The sequence below is a fragment of the Larus michahellis genome, chromosome 3, assembly GCF_964199755.1.
Source record: "Larus michahellis chromosome 3, bLarMic1.1, whole genome shotgun sequence".
Lineage (NCBI taxonomy): Eukaryota > Metazoa > Chordata > Aves > Charadriiformes > Laridae > Larus > Larus michahellis.
The window spans coordinates 123,452,378-123,470,449 of record NC_133898.1 but is presented as its reverse complement, the minus strand read 5'-3'; the positions used below and the strand labels follow the sequence as shown (position 1 = coordinate 123,470,449).

Genomic DNA, 18,072 nt, shown 5'->3' with positions numbered 1-18,072 from the left:
TGGAGCTTGGCCATTATCCAGGGAAAGTATGTTTGGACTTCAACCTGAAGAAGGCATTCTCACACTAAAAGCTAACGTCTGGAGGAGACTTAGGCTATGGTTATGGTTCTTTGTCCCGATCTTCCCTCTCCATATACTCTATGAACAGATCATTTTCTGGTGGGTTTGTTTGTGCTTCTTCCAGAGAATGAAGGTTTTCCAGGTGTGGATAACATGTACTCAAGCTATGGATCAGCATCTAGGTGCTAGGAAATGCAACGGAGACAGCCCCTGCCCTAATATAGTTATTAATTGAGATTTATCTGTGCTTGAACAGCTCGCCCAAGCCCACAACATGCAGCAAGTCAAATTCCCTGTTTGTGCAAACGGATAAAATTTTTGCAATCCACTTTTGCAATTTATTCCCACTTTACAGCCAGAGCTGAGTCAAATCCGATCCAAGCGTTACTCCAGACTCATCTCCACAGTGATGGATCGCAGTTTAACTCTGTGACGTTTTCTGGCTCCAACCCTGAGAGTCAAGTGCTGGGGATGGTTTGGATTTAGCGTTTAGCAGAAGTGTTAAAAATCTTTCTGCAGCACTTGTAAGCCCCAGTGCAACTTGTTGCCAGGAGAGGTGGGCTCAGAAGTAGGACCACGAGGCCACGAGTCGGAAGGAATCACCATTTCATGAGCTGTGCTCGCGGCCAGACTCATTGCTGTGATGTGTTACGGTGCCCAGCCCAGAAACAAGTGTGCACAGGCCGGGAAGGGGGGGGTCAGAAGCGCAGAAGTGAGATTGCCAGCAAGAGAGATTAGGAGCCGTGGCGGAGAGAAATGCGTCTTCAGAGTAATAGATTATTGCCATTCTTCATTAGCTTTTTCAAAAAATATATTTGTGTCATTCAAGCAAGGTTACTCTCTAAAAAGTTATTAAGTTAAAGTGCTGTACAGTTTTAAATAAATATTTCTCAGTAACAAGAGATCATTATTTTTGTGCCATACCAGAAAATCTAATCACCTGTGCAAGACATAACTTGATTATAATCAATGACCTCGAGAGGGCATGTGACATGCTGCAGAGAGTCCACAAAGGGTGTTTAGAGATCCTTTGTGCCTACGTGAATGCCGCTGATATGCAAAATAACATGATTCTATATAATTAGACTCTGACCTAAAAAACTACAATCACCCTCTCTTACCCCGAGAGAATCACTTTTCCCTCATCAACAAGCTTCTGGAAATGGTTCGCATTACACCTACAATTTTATATACATAAAATAAGCACTTTTCAAAAATCCCTTCAAACATCACACCATTAGTTGTCTTCAATGAAAGACTTTTTAGGGTAGATTGTTATTGAAAGTCCTCTACACTTCATCCTCCTGAAAGGTGCCTTGATGAGGCAGGCTCCAGAAGCTGCAAATGCCGTGGTTTGACATGCCGTCTCCATGCCACATTAGCATTAGTGGCAGCGCCGGAAAGTTTTGCCTGGCTTTGCGATTGTACTGACGGGAGGCAGAAGTACAGGCAGCACGTTAAAACAATACACCTGTTTCATCCGACTCCTTCTGGGATGCGGTTTTCCTACATGGTATTTGTACCACTCTCTGTTCAACAAATATTTAGGATATTTCTCACACTGCCGTGATACGGGCTCTGCTGGCGAGTCGGGCACTTGGGTTTTTCTCATGTATTTTTCCAAAAAGGAAAATGCACGCTTTCCTCAGGCGAGAAACTTCTTGAAGTAGCACAGTTCTTGACAGCTGCTGGGTTTTTAAAAGGGAATATATTGTGTATGATCCACTTGTTTGGGAGGCAGCAAACAACCTGGACTGGTAGTGTAAGACTCACTGTATGAAAATAATGTGTTTACATAGCTCTGTGAAGGTGAAGCTGTTTTATGAATATTAATCAGCTACCCCCTGCAAGAGTCTGAGTGGCAAAGAAGCAAATATCACATATTTTTGCAGCTAGAGAAACTGAGGCATGGAGGGTTCACTTTCAGGACAACGGGGGAACATTATGGTTTTTGCCAAAGCTAATAATTCCTCAAAATCAGGCTACATTTAAAAATCATTTCAGGAGCGTCCATCTAAAAACACTCGTCTGACCATCAGGAGAGGTTCTTAAATGCTTGAGCAAAACAGAAATGTAAAACTGAATTTGAAGTATCATCAGGCTCCAAGAAGGAGCCGAAGGAAGGAGCTGAGGTCTGTGCCCCATCCCAGGGCATGTCCTGGCCATGCCCGAGAGCTGCCGGAGCAGCGAGCTGGTATCACCGAAGGAAGTTTTGCTTTACCTGCAGAGAGCCTGGGCCGGGTCCTCGGCGTCTGCATCTCTTGTCGGGCGTGTGGCAGCATGTGATAACGTTTGGCTTCGTTCACTAGGTCCCGGCAAGCCTCTGAAGACTTTATCAACTCCTCGTTGTCCACAACGTTCAGCAGATAGCTGGGATGGATGAAGGGGAGGCGCACCACTGCCAGCAGCTCCGCGGCATACTGCGGGGGGGACAACAATAATAACATACTGCAGCCTTTGTGCCACTCGGCATCTCCGCCTCCTTCCCTGCACGCTGTCCCCTGTCACCCCACCTGGAAAGACACGCGTCATGGATGCCGCGTACAAGCCCGGCCTAGCAATCGGGTGGGACAGAGACAACGCGGCCCTCGGTGCTCCCCGACCCAGGCTGGTTTTGGTCCCAGACGGATCAGAAATAGTCTTCAAAAGGTGGCGACCCTTGTTATGTACCACTGTATGGGGGGATTTTTGAAATAAAAGCTCATCCTGAACTCTGGCCGAATGTAACACCTGGTGCACTGGAGCCATGGTGTAAGCTTTCGAGTTTTCTGAATTAACCTTGAAATGTAAGTGTGGTTGTTGCACTGTAAAAAAACCCCTAAACTAGTTTTTTCTGGCACTCTAAACGTGAAACAAAACCCAGTAAATAGGATGGATTTCATAACCGCTATGGCAGGAACTGAACAATACCAGCCAATTTGCTAAAAATCTTTTAATATATAGGGTTTATTTGTTGGTGAAACAAATCATGTAGTTCTAGATTTTGGGGAAGTCAGACTCCAGAGGGTGCTATACAAATACTGACAGTAAGTTTCATCTTCTAAATAAATACATTAAACCTCAGAGGGCAAAGGACACCTGAGCAAATGAAGCTGTCTGTCACTGAACACGGCTTAAAGGAGAACAAAACCCCAAGAGAGAAAACTGCAATCGAAAAACCGAGAGTCCATCCCCAGATTATTCTTTTTATATATAATTGCTTATATCATAACACAGCGAAAGAGTACAATGAAAAGTGGTTCTCGAGAAGAAACGCACACACACAGGATGCAAACTAAGGGTGCGCAGCAAGAAAAGATAATCATCTGTTGTAATAAATATTCATATAGCAGCAGCGTCCAAAGATCCCAACTGGGATTGAGGCCAGGATGCAAATAAATATTCCTGAGGTCTGTGCGACCGATCCTGAGAAACGCTGGGTGCCAGCAGCATCTGCTGGCCTGCAGATGCCTCTGGTCTTCCAGAAGCTACTTGGCTCTCGCTTTCAGCCGTGTGCCTGTCCCTGCAGTGCAGGAGAGCCAAGTCACAGCAGGAGCAGGGACAGGAATGGGTCAGGGAGACAGTGAGATGGGAGGGCAGGGATGTGACCTCGGCCGGCTGATGGGCTGGGCAGGCAGGTGAGGATGCGGCGACACCTGGGACTGCTTCCAGGGCTTCCCCTTTCCTCACCCAAACTGAAGATGCAGGCTTTATTTGCGAGGAAAATAGGAATTCACACCGTTTTCCTGCCGGAGAGCCACATCGGCCTGGCGCAAGCTCAGTCAAAGCGAGGATGTGACGGCCCGAGGGGAGCTGAACCCCACACGTGCAGCAGGGAGACGACCAGGGTCTCAGCCCCGTGACACCGGGGCTGGCAATTATAGGTACAGCCCGACAAGTTGAGGCCCGACCACCCTGCAGTTGTTTGGGGATAAAAAAGTTGTTTGGGTGATGCAAAAGGGATGGAAAAATGACGGCGTTCCTCTTCTGAAAAAAACCCCACCCACCCACGGGAGCAGCGAGTCCGTGGCTCCTCGCTATTACCTCTGGCATGGCATGGGGCCGAGTAAGGCTTGAGATCACTTCATCAGCCTCCAAACCAGAAAAGAAGACACTCCTCTCTCTTCCTTTGCTGAAATCCATTTCCAAGGCGCTTTCTAGAAGGTAAAACGGCTGCTTCCTCTCCCCGGAGTCACAAATGTCAGGCACTTGGCTGCAGATAGCTTAATGTCATTAAACGGTACCTTGTAGGAGAGGGAGCAGTGGACATATGGCAGTGGGTGGCAAAGCTCTGATTTCAGGAAGTGCTTTTTTTAAGAAGGTTGGAGGCGTTTAACCTTACACAAGAGCCAAGATGGAACGTGGCATCGGGACATGGGAATAATGCCGATAGTATGTATACGAGGGACGAGCCAGACAACCCGCCGGGGCAGGTTAATCCCCACTACAGGCTGCTCAGGGAGCAGAATGAGGCGCTAAAGAGCAGTTTAAATACAGTTGTAAAATATACGGAGTCTATAGCGGAGCCAGCACCTTCCCTCGGTGCGGTGGGACACGCCAGTGCTGCCCCTGATGCTCCCAGGGCAGGTCTGCGCTGGAAACATCCATACCATGAACCAAGGCAAAACACAGGCATAAACAGTTGTGCCACTAAATTAGGACACGGGGTTTGAGCAGCATCAGTCCTGAAGTCGAGCAGGAAGAGAGATCCCCTCCGGCAGGGACAGAGAATTCCCATGGGCCCGGGGGAGCAACTGCCTCCATCTCCCACCTTTCCCAGCACGAACGAGGCAGCACCGCTGCCTGAGCACGGCGAGCTCTCCCTCTCGCTCGCCCACCTTGCTTTAATTAGATAAGTGAGAAAATGTGATTCTGTTTCTCTCCAGGATTCTTCCCCCTTTTCTCTCCTCTTTTGTCTGAGCTCGTGGCTTATTTTGAAGGGGAATAATAATTAGAACATGTTGCTCCCTTTCATCAGCTTGAAAATTAATGTCACATATCAAAACTGATGTCACTTTTCACTCTTATTCCTCCTTTTGCTCAAAGAGCTGGAAAAAGCCGGCTCTGCGTGTGTGTGCGCACCCACGACCACACGCAGTCGCGACTCGGGCTCATTGCTGATGGCATTAGGGGCACATATAATCGCCGTGTTTTTCACCAAGGGATTTGAAGAGTACGTACCGTCGCAGTGTCTCTAGAAGACAGGAGAGGCTTTTATAAACCAATGGCTTTTTGCATCAGCTCTTTTAAGCACTATAGTCAAGGGTGAATTTCATTTAGCCTCACTGATTTAAGAATATTCAAGTGATTTAGGCAATCAGCAGCCTTTTTCTTTTGGATTCTCCCTTATGAAAGCTTCCTAGCTCCGTTAGCTATGATTGTACTAAATATCCTGTTACTGTTATCCTTTTCATTTAAGACTGGAATAAGCACCATAAAGGATTTCAACCTCCTTACCATTTCTTATTTGCTCTCCATTCTCTCTTGCCTTTCCATTGTTCCTTCTACAGCTATGAAATATCTACGGCACCTACTGATGTTACCGGTTTTTATTAAAACAGCATAATACCTGCACAGAGCATGTTGCCAAATTCATCAGACAAACAACCTCTGGTCCCTGGAGTTGTGGTTTACACCTGTATCTCCGAGGGCATTTTCGTCTTGCTACTTGGCTGCACAGGCACTGGCTGGACAAATAGAAATATTTCTCGGGTCTTTGCTGGGAATCACGACTACTCTACAACCTGCATCACACACCAGGGTGAAGCAGAGAATATTAACGCCTCTTCTGGCCTAAAATTGGGAGTTATCAACTCATAGACATGGGAGACCATGCCTCAGCTCCTTGAAAATGGACACCACTATGCAAAAATCTAACGAATTTATCACTTAAAATGCTAGGGAAGTTTTTGAACACTGTCAGGACCGGTTTGGCAGGTGACGTGCAGCTCCGCATAGCTCCTGCTGGATGAAGGGAGCTGCTCGGGTTTTGCACCAGCAGAGGATCTAGTCCATAAACTCCTTGCTGAGCGGTGACGCTGCCAGATACCCCCGTGATGCCGTGCACGGCCGGGGTGATTCTGCAGGAGCCAGGGCACCGCTACCACCTGAGCAAAGGCTTTCTGGACAGTCTACTGGGGACACAGCAGAGTAGTGCCTTGTGAGAGATGTTATCTGGCCTGCTTCAAGGCACCTATTCCACCGATACCAATGTCAGCGGCTGAACTGAAAGCAGGCTCTTCAACCAGCTTGCAATCACCAGCGTGTTTCATAAAAAACAGGGAAAGAAAAATCTTAAGAGATCTTATCTTTCCTTTATTACCTAACCATTTCGGGGGGAGAGATTCAGCTCTAGATTCAGACACCTAAATAGGTACATACAAGCAAGTATTTACTTGTCAGCTAGACATGTGTAAACTCATGTTGTAATTAATAGAGATTTAGTCAACGCGCTTAACGCAGTCCCCAGAGCAATCTGAGCTGAGAGGATGCATCAAGCACCAGAGGAGGCAGAGAATATCTATGTCCCCTCTGTCCTAAAACAGTGAGCCATCAGCTCCCGGGAAACGGTGTGTGGTCCTCAGACCATGCCACACCGAGATGTCTACAACCAGACATCAACCCACACCGGACGATGATTAATTCTCCCCTCTGGTGGGAATTTTCATGTCCATTTGCCCTGCCTGCTGTTCTCGGAAGGTCGCAATCACACTATCAGGAAGCCTAAACGTTATCATTGTGATAGTGTTGACTCAGAGGAATACACGATCAACACCATACGCTACACCTTGAAGTCAACCCTTCCAAGCCTTTCCCCAATAATCGGTTCTCACATAAGTTACTCTCATCTCTGTAGGCAGGCCAGAGCTTGAGCAAAGTAGATTACAAAACAGTTGAATGTGGGTTTTTTTGTTCCTGGCTGGCGGTTTGAGTGAGGATATTTGCTTTGCTAAAGTTTTTGTGACACTTCATCTCCTACTAATTATATCAGTATTACGAGTACTTGCTTGCAAGTGGGCTCTGTTCTGGTATCTTCTAAGTCTCCGTTACACAACCCTCTTCAGTATCACATAATGATAATCTTTTTATTCTCAAATCTCTAATCCAGTGAAATCCTCACAGGTATTCTCCAAAAGGACTCTCAATGTGCTCCTGCATACACGTGGGCTACAACAGTACAAAGTTACTTTTACAAGGAAATACGTTCACCGCTACAGAGTCAAATTTCCTGCTCCTTAAATGCTACACTGGAAAGCTCTCAAGATTTTTAACATTTTTGAAGTAATGCCCAGAGAGGTTAAAATAATGTTTCCCTTATGCCTTATAACTCATGTGTCTCTCTAGTTTACTGTTCTTCCCACAAAGGATCCTTTGTGCTATCTGCCGAAAGAAACGGGCTTCAGCTAGAAATACGGAGAAGTTAGATTACCCACATTACGACAGGGTTTTGCTCCAACAACAAACTGCTGTTTCAGCTCTTTATGCGCAACTCCAAGAGACTTTTTAAAAACATTATGAAGTAGGAACATATTTCATTCATCTGAGAGGAGAGCTGTCATCTCACGCAAACCCTGGGTTCAGACTGGCCACACATCTTGCACCGGTTCAATCTGAGAGCTGCCGCAAGGACGACATCAGATGGAGGAAGCCATCGGGGACAGATCTGAAGCAGAATCAATTCCCCACTGCATAAAAATCCTTCAAATGAGAAGAGGGCACTCTAATTAAAAAAGACCACCCCAAACCCCCAAACGAGCAGATGCTAGCCGTTGATGCCTACCCTGCGGACAGGGCTGTGCCGACAATGACGGCTGGAGATGCAGCGTGGTGGCCAAGGAAGAAGGTGTACTGGAGTGGTGACGTGCGCGGTCCCTCCCCACAACCATCTCCAGCCCAGCCCGGGCTTCCCCAGCAGGTTATCCAACCTGATAGTCAAAATATTGCCAGCTCCAAGTTTCCGAGTGCAAGCCCAGCAGGGAACTGGCTGCTTTGGGGAAGCCAAAGCTGTTGGTGCACTGCTTTGTCATTCTCAGAAATATGCTTTTTCCATCCGGATTTTCACGGCGCGGCCCTGCGCCTGGTAATGAGGGTACTTGCTTTGATACATCTAACTCTAGGTTATTACAAAGACATGCTGTGTTTCCAGTAACCCCCTGCACATTCCTACACCCAAGGTTGCATCCAAGTCCAACCTAAGGTCTCTGGTGTGCTCGGTATTTATTAACCACGCGTATTGTCTTGTTGGCATTCAACTGGTCCCTTCAGATTGAACCGAAAGGCTGGGTAGCATGTCAGCCGACAGCCTCATAATATCATGAGATAAACACGTGGCAGAAAATCTGGCTCGCAGGCGCTGGGTTCAGCCCGTGCTTTGGTGGCGAGATGCCACGTGCATAAATCTCACGCCTAGCAAGAAGGAAAGAGCAGCCCCTCTGTCTTCCTGAAATAAGGTTTCAACGTGACATCTTTATGGCAGCACAGCCGACTAAACAGCGTAATGTCATCAGCGCCGCATAAAGCGAACTGCTGTCCTTTTCCCTGAACTGTTTGCAAAGCAGCACACGGGCAGGTATTTCTAGCAGTAATACGATGAGAGTTTTTTAAATATGCAGGAAGATAAATCATTGCTCCATCATACCTGGAGTTTACCTGATACTGAAGCTTACAAAAACTCCGCTCTTACTGCACAATCGCTATCTTGCTGATTAAACTCTATCAAATAAAGCCCCTGAATTCCCCCAAAGATTACTACAGAGGTGAGTGGCGTTTCTTTTGTTTATGGGCAGTCACCTATTCAACCACCCGTGTGCACACAGATGTACCACAAAAGCACGCTGCCAACAACAAAACGGCTGAAGCTTATAAGATGCTTCGCAAAACCAAGTAAACTCCTGATCCATCCATCCCTACGACACACTGAGGCATGAATCCATGCGTCGTAATTCTCCAAAACGCTTCTTGCCTACAGTGTAAAACCATTTTTTTTTTTTTTTCCTGGAGATCCATCCTGAGGGCCGGGGCCACTTGCAGCACAAGGTGATGCAAGTCAGCACACGTGAGGAGCTGCTTGTGGACGCGTGTCTGTGTAAGGCCACTGCTTCAGCCATAGCAGAGAAATACTTTGCAAAAAATAGGAAATATATTGGAAAAGCCTCAAATTAAGAGACTGAGAGGACTGGGAGACAAGGGAGCTCCGCAAACCAATTTAAACTTCTGAGAAACAATTCAGCGGATTTTCAGTCAAGGGCATCCCTTTAAAAAAACTTAGAAGTTTAGTACAGGGGGAGTTTAAGGAACTGCTAACGTCACCTGCATCCTCTTTTTTTTTTTTTTATTTAATGCAGTTTCTTTCTCCAATACACAGCTAAGGGCATGTTCCTGCGCTGATTCTGTTCCTGCTGCTGCCTTTTCCTCTCCCTCTCGAAGCCTGTACAGGCTCTGAGCGTGTCTGCAAAAGCCTCATTTAAATCTGGGCTCTCTGAGCAGCCCGTCCCTGGGAAGTCACAGGGGTTACTGCTCATCCCGTGCGTTTTTCACTTCCCGAGAAATTGGAGCTTCTTGCACTTTCATTATGGCCTCTTTTTGACTTTGCCTGCTTTTCCCACAAATGGATCTCAAAGCATCAGGGTTGTCCGGGCTTTTCAGAGAAGCCTAATTGAACCATAACAGAGTGTTAGTGCCTAATTCACTTAGGCTCCCTTGGAAGCATCTTTTTCATACTTATCCCAGCACTCCTTTCCTGAAGCTTGATGCCCTTAAGTACATTGATGGATCAATTAATTCCCTATTATGATGAACTTCAGTAATTTGTACATGCTGGTATTGGGTATCAGCCTCTGAATGCATCATTACCTCCCTTGTCACCACAGAGCAGCGTTGGAATTGTGCTTGTTCCCTGTCATATTCTCGGAGCAAGCCGCTCTTCCGCGTAACTCTGGAGACTCTTTAAAATGTACCTGAGAAATTACGCTACCGTGTCAACAGCCTAACCACAGACCAGGGATCTTCCATCTGCTTTCTCATGGTTACCAACCCCTTCTCCTGTGTAGGCTCTTGCCGCCCAACTGCCATTCTCTGTCACTGCCAAAATATAACTCATGGGCATTTGTAGCATTTTTTACATAAATACTCTCTCCTTCTCTCCATCACCTTTCCTTACCCTGACTGATAGACACAGGGCTTTCAGGTGGGCTTTGTGTTTGCTTAGACTAATTTGCCAAGTCTCAAATAATCCCAGTGGTCCTTACTGTTGTTACACCCCTTGCATTCTTCCAGGCAACTCCTCTCCTTAGGGCTTCAAACACTTGCAGACGTTTATCCCTCTTTAGCTGTCATTAGGCCAAGTCATGCATATTCATATCTTTTAATCTTTTTTTTTTCTCACATCAGTTCCTTCAGTCTTTTAATCATTTGTGTTGCACTTCTCTAAATTACCTCCAATTTGTCTACGCATCTCTGGTTCTCAGGCACCATGAAGATGCTGTTTAGACAAATCTGCCTCTGAGGACACAATCTCATAGAAGGCTTGTTAATAGAAGGCTTTTATGGTGGAGACATTCCATTTTGCTGCTGGACACTGTGATTTTAAACGGGGTTTAAAAAAAGGGCACACGATTATATCCTTGCAGAGTGCAACAAAAGGTGACCGCCGTTCAGCCGAGCTTCTCGCCTGTCCCTCATCGTTGCAGTACCTGCCTCTCTTCCACCACTACTCCGGGCAACTTGTTGGAATGTTTGTCCTCTCCTCACTTCTTGTCCCTCCTCATGGCGAGAGGGAAGCTTCATGCAACTGGACGTCTTGCTTTCCCAGGCTTTCTGTTATTAATAAACATGTTGCTATGTTTTTTTATGTCAGCGAAAACAGATACAACTTTGGACTTGGCGCAGAAAGTGGGAAAGTTTCCAGCGAGCTTTGGAATGTCCGTGCTCTGGGCAGGCAGCAAATTGCTGCACATCCGGCAGCTTACCACCTTCCCCATTCTGCACTGATGCTGGGCATGACGGCAGCTCTGTGCAGCTCCAGCAGTCGTTAGTACCAGCGGAAAACGTGGCTCGTTATCCACCAGATCCTCCCAACAGCCCACGTGGGAGGCATCACTTCCCTCCAGCTAATAGCATAAGAAATATCGTGCTGCACCTGGGGAGGAATAACCCCCTGCACCAGGACAGGTTGGGGGCTGACCTGCTGGAGAGCAGCTCAGCTGAAAGAGACCTGGGAGTCCTGGGGGACAACAGGATGACCATGAGCCAGCAATGTGCCCTTGTGGCCAAGAAGGCCAATGGCATCCTGGGGTGCATCAAGAAGAGTGTGGCCAGCAGGTCGAGGGAGGTCATCCTCCCCCTCTACTCTGCCGTGGTGAGGCCGCACCTGGAGTGCTGTGTCCAGTTCTGGGCTCCCCAGTTCAAGAGGGACAGGGAACTGCTGGAGAGGGTACAGCAAAGGGCCACCAAGATGATGAGGGGACTGGAACACCTCTCTTATGAAGAAAGACTGCGGGATTTGGGTCTCTTCAGGCTGGAAAAAAGACAACTGAGGGGGGATCTTATCAACACTTATCAATACTTAAAGGGTGGGTGTCAGGAGGATGGGGCCAGGCTCTTTTCAGTGGTGCCCAGGGACAGGACAAGAGGTAATGGGCACAAACTTGAGCATAGGAGGTTCCACCTAAACATGAGGAGAAACTTCTTTACTCTGAGGGTGGCAGAGCCCTGGCACAGGCTGCCCAGAGAGGTGGTGGAGTCTCTGTCTCTGGAGTCATTCCAAACCCGCCTGGATGCGTTCCTGTGTGACCTGCTCTGGGTGACCCTGCTCTGGCAGGGGGTTGGACTAGATGATCTCCAGAGGTCCCTTCCAACCCTATGATTCTATGATTCTATGAAATGGGCACAGAAAGGTGTAACAACCTGCTCAAGGCCATGCAGAGAGCTGGGGGATGAGCTCAGGTGAAGACTGCTTAGGGCCCGGCAGAAATCTTTGCTTGTTGGGATGGAAACCAGACCATCCTGGTTTCCAGACAGTAAAGCCTCCATCATGCAATATATTTTTTGCATGAGTTTGCCGGAGTTGTAATAAGCTTATCAATGGGATAACCATTAGGATAAACCCTACAGTCTTGTCCCTCAGTCAGGAAGAGAAATAAATAGAAAAAACAGTGATTACAGCTTTTCCAGATGTGTCAGTCGGCTGCAGGCTTTCCACTCGGTGACAAGCAATCAAGAGAGCTCCCACAACGAGCGCTCTGCATCCGCTGGTACAGGAAATTACCTACTGAGTCCAGACTTCACGTCACAGGTTGCTTCTTTTGGTGAGACCGATTTTACGCAACTGCGCTACCAGCAGCACTAAAATAGCTCCATAAACATCACCATATGAGCCGGCACGCTGCTCCAATGCACTGGATACAGTTATTTACCAAATCCTAGCTCAACACACATGTCATTATCTGAACTGCCTTTCTGTCTTACGTAGATGGATCAGTAAACTTTAAAGCACTGTTACTCCCTCTTTGCAACAAGGATTGGATGCTGTTTTTTGTAATGCCCCAGAGCACTTTTATAAGCGCTGTAAGACTTTGTATGAGCACAATTTGGAAAGTCAGACAGAGCACAGCTTTTCAACTTGCCTTACAAGTAAATCCTGGTTCCTTCCCTGCCACTGCCCTCCAGCATGGTGGGGAAAGAATTAGCATGAGCAGAAACAATTAGATACCCGAAGAAGAGCTTTCAGAAAGGCAGAGAAGAGCAGGAAGATAGCAAATTTAACGCCCTTGCAGGAGAACAGGAGGCTCAGCTGAAAATCTCCTTCCCAGAGGCTCTCAGAAAGGGGTCCAGAGAGGAGGGGAGGCAGCGATGGATAAGTTGCCATAAGAGTGCGGTGCAAGGAGCTGCGGCATGGGGAACACAAGCGGTGAGATTTACTGTCCCCAGGTGTAAGCTTGCACTCCAGAGTGACACGAAGCAATTAAAGCACAAGGAGTTTTGGAGGGCTGTAGTTGCCCTGGGGGCAGGGGGTGCTGATTTAGAGAGAAGGCTCCTTCTCCCAGCTCCTCTGCGGGGACGTCTCTGGTGAGCGAGCCCCTGCCAGGCTTGCCCAGGGAAGATGGACGCGCAGGTGAGACGAAGAGCACAGACCTTTCCCTGTTTGTGCCAGACATCCACCTCTGGGAGGATCACCAATTTGGGAGAATCAGTGCTTGAAAGAAGCTGCCAAAGAGGCATTTTAATCACGTGCTGTTGGAGCTATTGAAAATAAAAATGTGCTGTTGGAGCTATTGAAAATAAAAATGTGATGATAGAGCCTGCCGTGTCATGCAATGGAAGATGGGGAGGGGGGAGGTACGAAGAAAGTGCAGGCCCTGGAAACCCTGGACCCCAAAGATTTAACTGCCAGGAACGCCTTTGGGAAAGAGAAATAAAACCAGACTGATCACCTGAGGAGTGCAGTAGAGCAGGAGTGATGTCTTGGGGCTGTTCCAATTCATGGCTAAAACCTCTCCCAACAGATCCCACCAGCTGGGTGCAGAAGAGACGATCCTGTTGCTGCACTGATGTCCCCCACACGCTGGTTCCCCACCCCAAAGAGTCTAAAGAGAACTGAGTGATGCCACCTCACCAAACCGTCCAAATACCCATGCACAGCTCCTGCAAGAAGGTCCATCCCACATTTGGCATTGCCGTGGTCGCCCAGTCCCGCAAAGCTCTGAGCAGCCTGTGCATCTCATGGGAGCCCGGGCACTTCCCAGCACGGTGGGCCTTGCCATACACCAAGCACAAATTTTCACCCATCATCTTTATCAGAAATAAGATGATTTAGGTCTATCTTCTTTTCAATCTACCACCAGAGCTATTTGCTCCGTGGGCTCTGAAAATGCAGAAGTCATTATTGTAAAGACAGTACTTTTCATGGTAAGTATGAGTTCCTACTTTTAGAAAATAAGTACCTATTTAACTAAGAGCTTTATAATAGATCAAGCAGTGCACAGAGTACAAAAAAGTGAGAGCTACAATCCAAAGACACCAGTTTAGTGGTAGGATTGGGCATGAAAATAGTTATTTGCTCGGTATCTTTCATATTAATTTATTCAAGACCCTCATCTCTGGATAAATACGAATTAAAAATTAAAATCCCATGTAAAGTAATGCCTGAAACCAAAGCACCGCAGAGAAATTTGGAGAAGCAAATAAAACTGCCATCGTAAACTACAAAGGCGCTGCAGAAGCAGGGCAGAGGGGAAGGCAACTTGGAATAAAAAAAAAAAACCAAACCAGAAAACCAAACCAGCCGCAAGAGGAGAGGAAGAAAGAGGAGGTGGTGGTGGTGGTGGCGGCAGCGAGAGGCGGGGGGGCAAGAAAAACCACCACTTAAAAATAATAAGTTCATAACTTCGCCACAGTAGGGCACAGAAGGAAATATTTAAACCAGCAAGTTTGAAAATGTAACCCGGACCGGCTGGTGAGCGACACCTTCTGTTTGCACCAGGCAAACGGGCTCCTGCCGCGGGGCTCCCACACTCCGCGCCCCGGGAACAATCCCCGAGGTTGCATTAGGTTCAGAGCTCAGAGCTGCACAGAGCTGACTGCTGTCATCAAACTTCAGGCAAGGTGTGAAATACTCTGTAAAACAGCATTTTTCAAGGCCAGTGAGAGCCAAAAAGGGGCCCGTTTCAATAAATGAATGATATTGCATAAATGTTTTAGGCAATAATAATATTGGGCATCCTCGGCACGTGCAGGAGGTGGTCAGAGAGAGCGGCAGGTCCCCGGCACAGCATCCCCCTCCTGAGCGACTGTGGCGGGTTGACCCTGGTGTGATTTCGTTATTTGGGACACAAATATGTGTGGCAAAGTGTTTCCCTGCGTCCCAGTCTGCTCCATAACTGTGACAGGGGATCAAAAGAAATTGGCCTGGCCAGGGCAGGCCAGAAACTTCAGCCTCCAAAGGAAGGGAGAGGGTGAAAACAACCTTCCCCTTTTGGGGGCTGCGGGGAGAACTGGCCTCCAGATGGAGAGATTCGGGGTTCCGACCACCACAATTCACTAGCCACAAAAGCTGACTTGCAAGAGCTGCACTGAAGGCAAGTGGCAGGTTTTTAAAAACCACCAGGGAAGTCTTCTGGCCCCAAGGACAACCATCAGCCTCCAAGCAGTTGTTGCTTCTAGCTTTTATCTGGAGACAGTGCTGGGCAAAGTAATACACTCGGGTTTTTAAGTCAAGAGCAGACAGCGTAGCTCAGATGGCTGAGGAAAGGCTAACTCTAATAAATATAAAATACCCAGGGGGCTATCTAAGCAGCCAATAAAGATACAGAATCTTTTTTTTTAATGTACTGAAGTTATGCTCATTCAGTATGTGGCATCAAAAGAAATACAGATTTTCTGACAGATGTTTACTTCCCACCGTTACTAAAACGCATCGCCTTCTTAAAGCAGCATCTCACACAAATCTAATCCTGCCTGATTTATCTCTGACCGAGCCCACAGCCAACAACTCCAGGCCCAAGCTTTGTGCCAAACGAGATTTTGATTCTAAATGATCAGATATGGGGCTCAGATTTTGAAATTACACAGGTTTTGTGCATAGCGTGCACTCCCTTTCTCTTTTTTTATCGGAACTGCCCATCCCATCTCCTACGCACCCTCATGTTTAAAATTGCACGGGGATGGTTTCTATTTTAAAAGAGGCATTCATGGGAAGGGAGCAGAGTGAGGCTGCTGAGATTATTTTTACCTGAGCTCTGATCGCAGCGTCCTTCTTAATCCACTTTATCACTGTTTCATACACCAGCTCCTCCGCTTTGGTGTTCAGGCTGTCGTTGGACATGTAGGAAATGAAGTCGTCTTTTGAGATATTAAGGATCTCTTCTTGGTTTGCCACCTCTGGGAAAATCTGCAAGGCATACGCTTTGGCCATGTTGTATAGTTCAGTGCACTGCATGGCTTCAGCCATGGCTAATATTCCTAAGCAGTTGCTAGCAGTCAGCTGTTTTTCTAAAAGGAGCCAAAAAAAAAAAAAAAAAAAAAAAAAAGGACGTGAGAATTATTAAAAGCAAGATTCCCATTTTTACCGAGATCATGAAAAAAGTAAGCGCCATGGACAAAGCCCAATTAATTCCAGGGGCTTAATTAGGAGCAGCACCCCGGGTTACTTTAGGATTGGGGCTTGAAGTACAAAATCATAGTCCGTCTAACAACTGAGCTGGGGACAGGGAGAGAAATGCACTTTCTGAGTTGGCTTTTCGTGTAAGCCTTCGCAAGGCACCGGGGAAACCTCCTGACACAGCAGTATCTGGGGCTTCCCGAGGGACGGGAACCCAGCCAAGAGACTGCTGCTATTTCTACCGCCTCCAACGTTGCTTTAAGAAACAGCAAAGATGTAAACACCAGTGCAGACACTTAAGAATGAATGCAAACAGCACTAAGGACATTTCTGAGGATGCTGCAGCCGCTTTATGATAATTTTTGCCCTGTTCAGCTACTAAGCTACTTCAAATAATAAAAAAAAAATAAAGAAAAGAAAAAATCCTCCTCCCTCTTTTTTTTTTTTTTTTCAAAGGAACTTTGTTGCTGCTGAATGTGATGACATCCCTTATGCAAAACACAGATTATACTAACGCCTTCTGTTAAATGTTGTGTAGTGGGTTTCAAAGAAAATCATGCACAGAGGAGACAGCATTATCTCCTAGCCGGCTAACAGAAGTAATGGCACAGTGTGTAGCTCTGCGTTAAAAGTGTGCTACACCATACGCTTGACTGTACTTTTTCCCTTTTCAGCTATTCTGAAGAAAAACCCACCAATTTCAGACATTTATAAGAGGAACTCTCAGATTCTTCTCAGCTTTTGTTAACCAAGCCACTACTAATAGGCAGAATATATTCTTTGAAGATACAGGACCAAGAAAAAAAAAATAAATAAGAGAGAGACAGACCGCAATAGATCACAAAAGCACCGGTACCAGTGGCAGGCTTCTGTGCTGCCAGGGAAGAAGTGCATCACCTTCGGGCAGTGTCGTATCCTAGTGCACTATTTCAGGGCGCTGGAGAGGAACGTGTGACAGCCCCACATCTCTTCCAACAGAACTCCCATCAGACTGCTTCGGCTGGAAATGCTTGGGGATTTTTCCCTACACCCAGGTCCTGCCTTCATCAGATTTGAAACCTGCATGCTATCTATACATGGCTTTTACTAAAATGAGATTATGACCTACTTTTTTTTTTTTTTTTTAAACCTGGCATGAGATTAGGAGGTTTGTGTCTTGTGTTTTTTTTTTTTTTTTCTTCTTTTTTTTTGTCCCCTTAACTCTTTTTATTTACTTTTACAGATCCGGCAATCTTAAAACTAGGTTATCTCATTTTGCATCAGTTGATTGTACTGACTCCAAGGAGCTCATTTCCTCAAGCAGACTGGAGCAGCGGCACTGTTTGCTGTCAGTAGATTTTGTCACTCAAAGACTGCCCAGAGACAGGCTGCAAAGTGATAGCTGTGAAGCACAATGCTCCCAAAATTTCTTCTTTTCCAAAAAGAAAAGAACCGAAATGCTCTTCTCGGTTCTGGCTGTTGGCACAGTTTCATGTATGCAGACGGCTGGGGGTAAAATAATCATCTACCAGAGCCCCAAACTCTCACCATGGCTTGGCAAACTCTCAAGTCAAAGACAAATTGGACACTGCCCCACCTTATCCTCACAGGGTTTATAATAAAGGTAACAATCAAGTTTGACTCATTAAGCAGCTGTTTACGAGCACATGATGAAAAGCCTTGCAAGAATGTCTTCATGTTCCAGGGACTCAGCCTGGCTCTATCAGGAGAGATTCCCACACCAGCCCCAGCTGAGCCTGTGGCGTGGGGCAGAAAAAGCACTGGTCACGACTGGTTTCTTCTGATCTGGACAGGTTTTTCAGCCTCTAACAATGCTGGGCGACTGAGGCAGCCTGCCACACTGGTGTCCGAGCAGTTCCACCTTGTCCCTCTGAGCTTCACTCCTTCCTCTTCCCAGAAACTGCTCGCTGGCAGACCCAAATGTCGTTATCCCCGTC

The 18,072-nt window shown here is 46.9% G+C and overlaps 1 protein-coding gene across 9 annotated transcripts in view; it reads right to left on the bottom strand.

Moving 5' to 3' along the window:
- The window catches only part of KLHL29 (kelch like family member 29), a 403,126-nt gene that overhangs the window by 34,871 nt on the left and 350,183 nt on the right, over positions 1 to 18,072 (bottom strand). For all 9 annotated transcript variants that reach the window (XM_074581951.1, XM_074581954.1, XM_074581955.1 and 6 more), the window contains 2 exons: positions 15,767 to 16,026; positions 2,282 to 2,480 (listed from right to left, as the gene is read on the bottom strand). In XM_074581951.1, the coding sequence (XP_074438052.1) occupies positions 2,282 to 2,480; positions 15,767 to 16,026 (459 nt within the window). The remainder of the gene's footprint in view (positions 1 to 2,281; positions 2,481 to 15,766; positions 16,027 to 18,072) is intronic.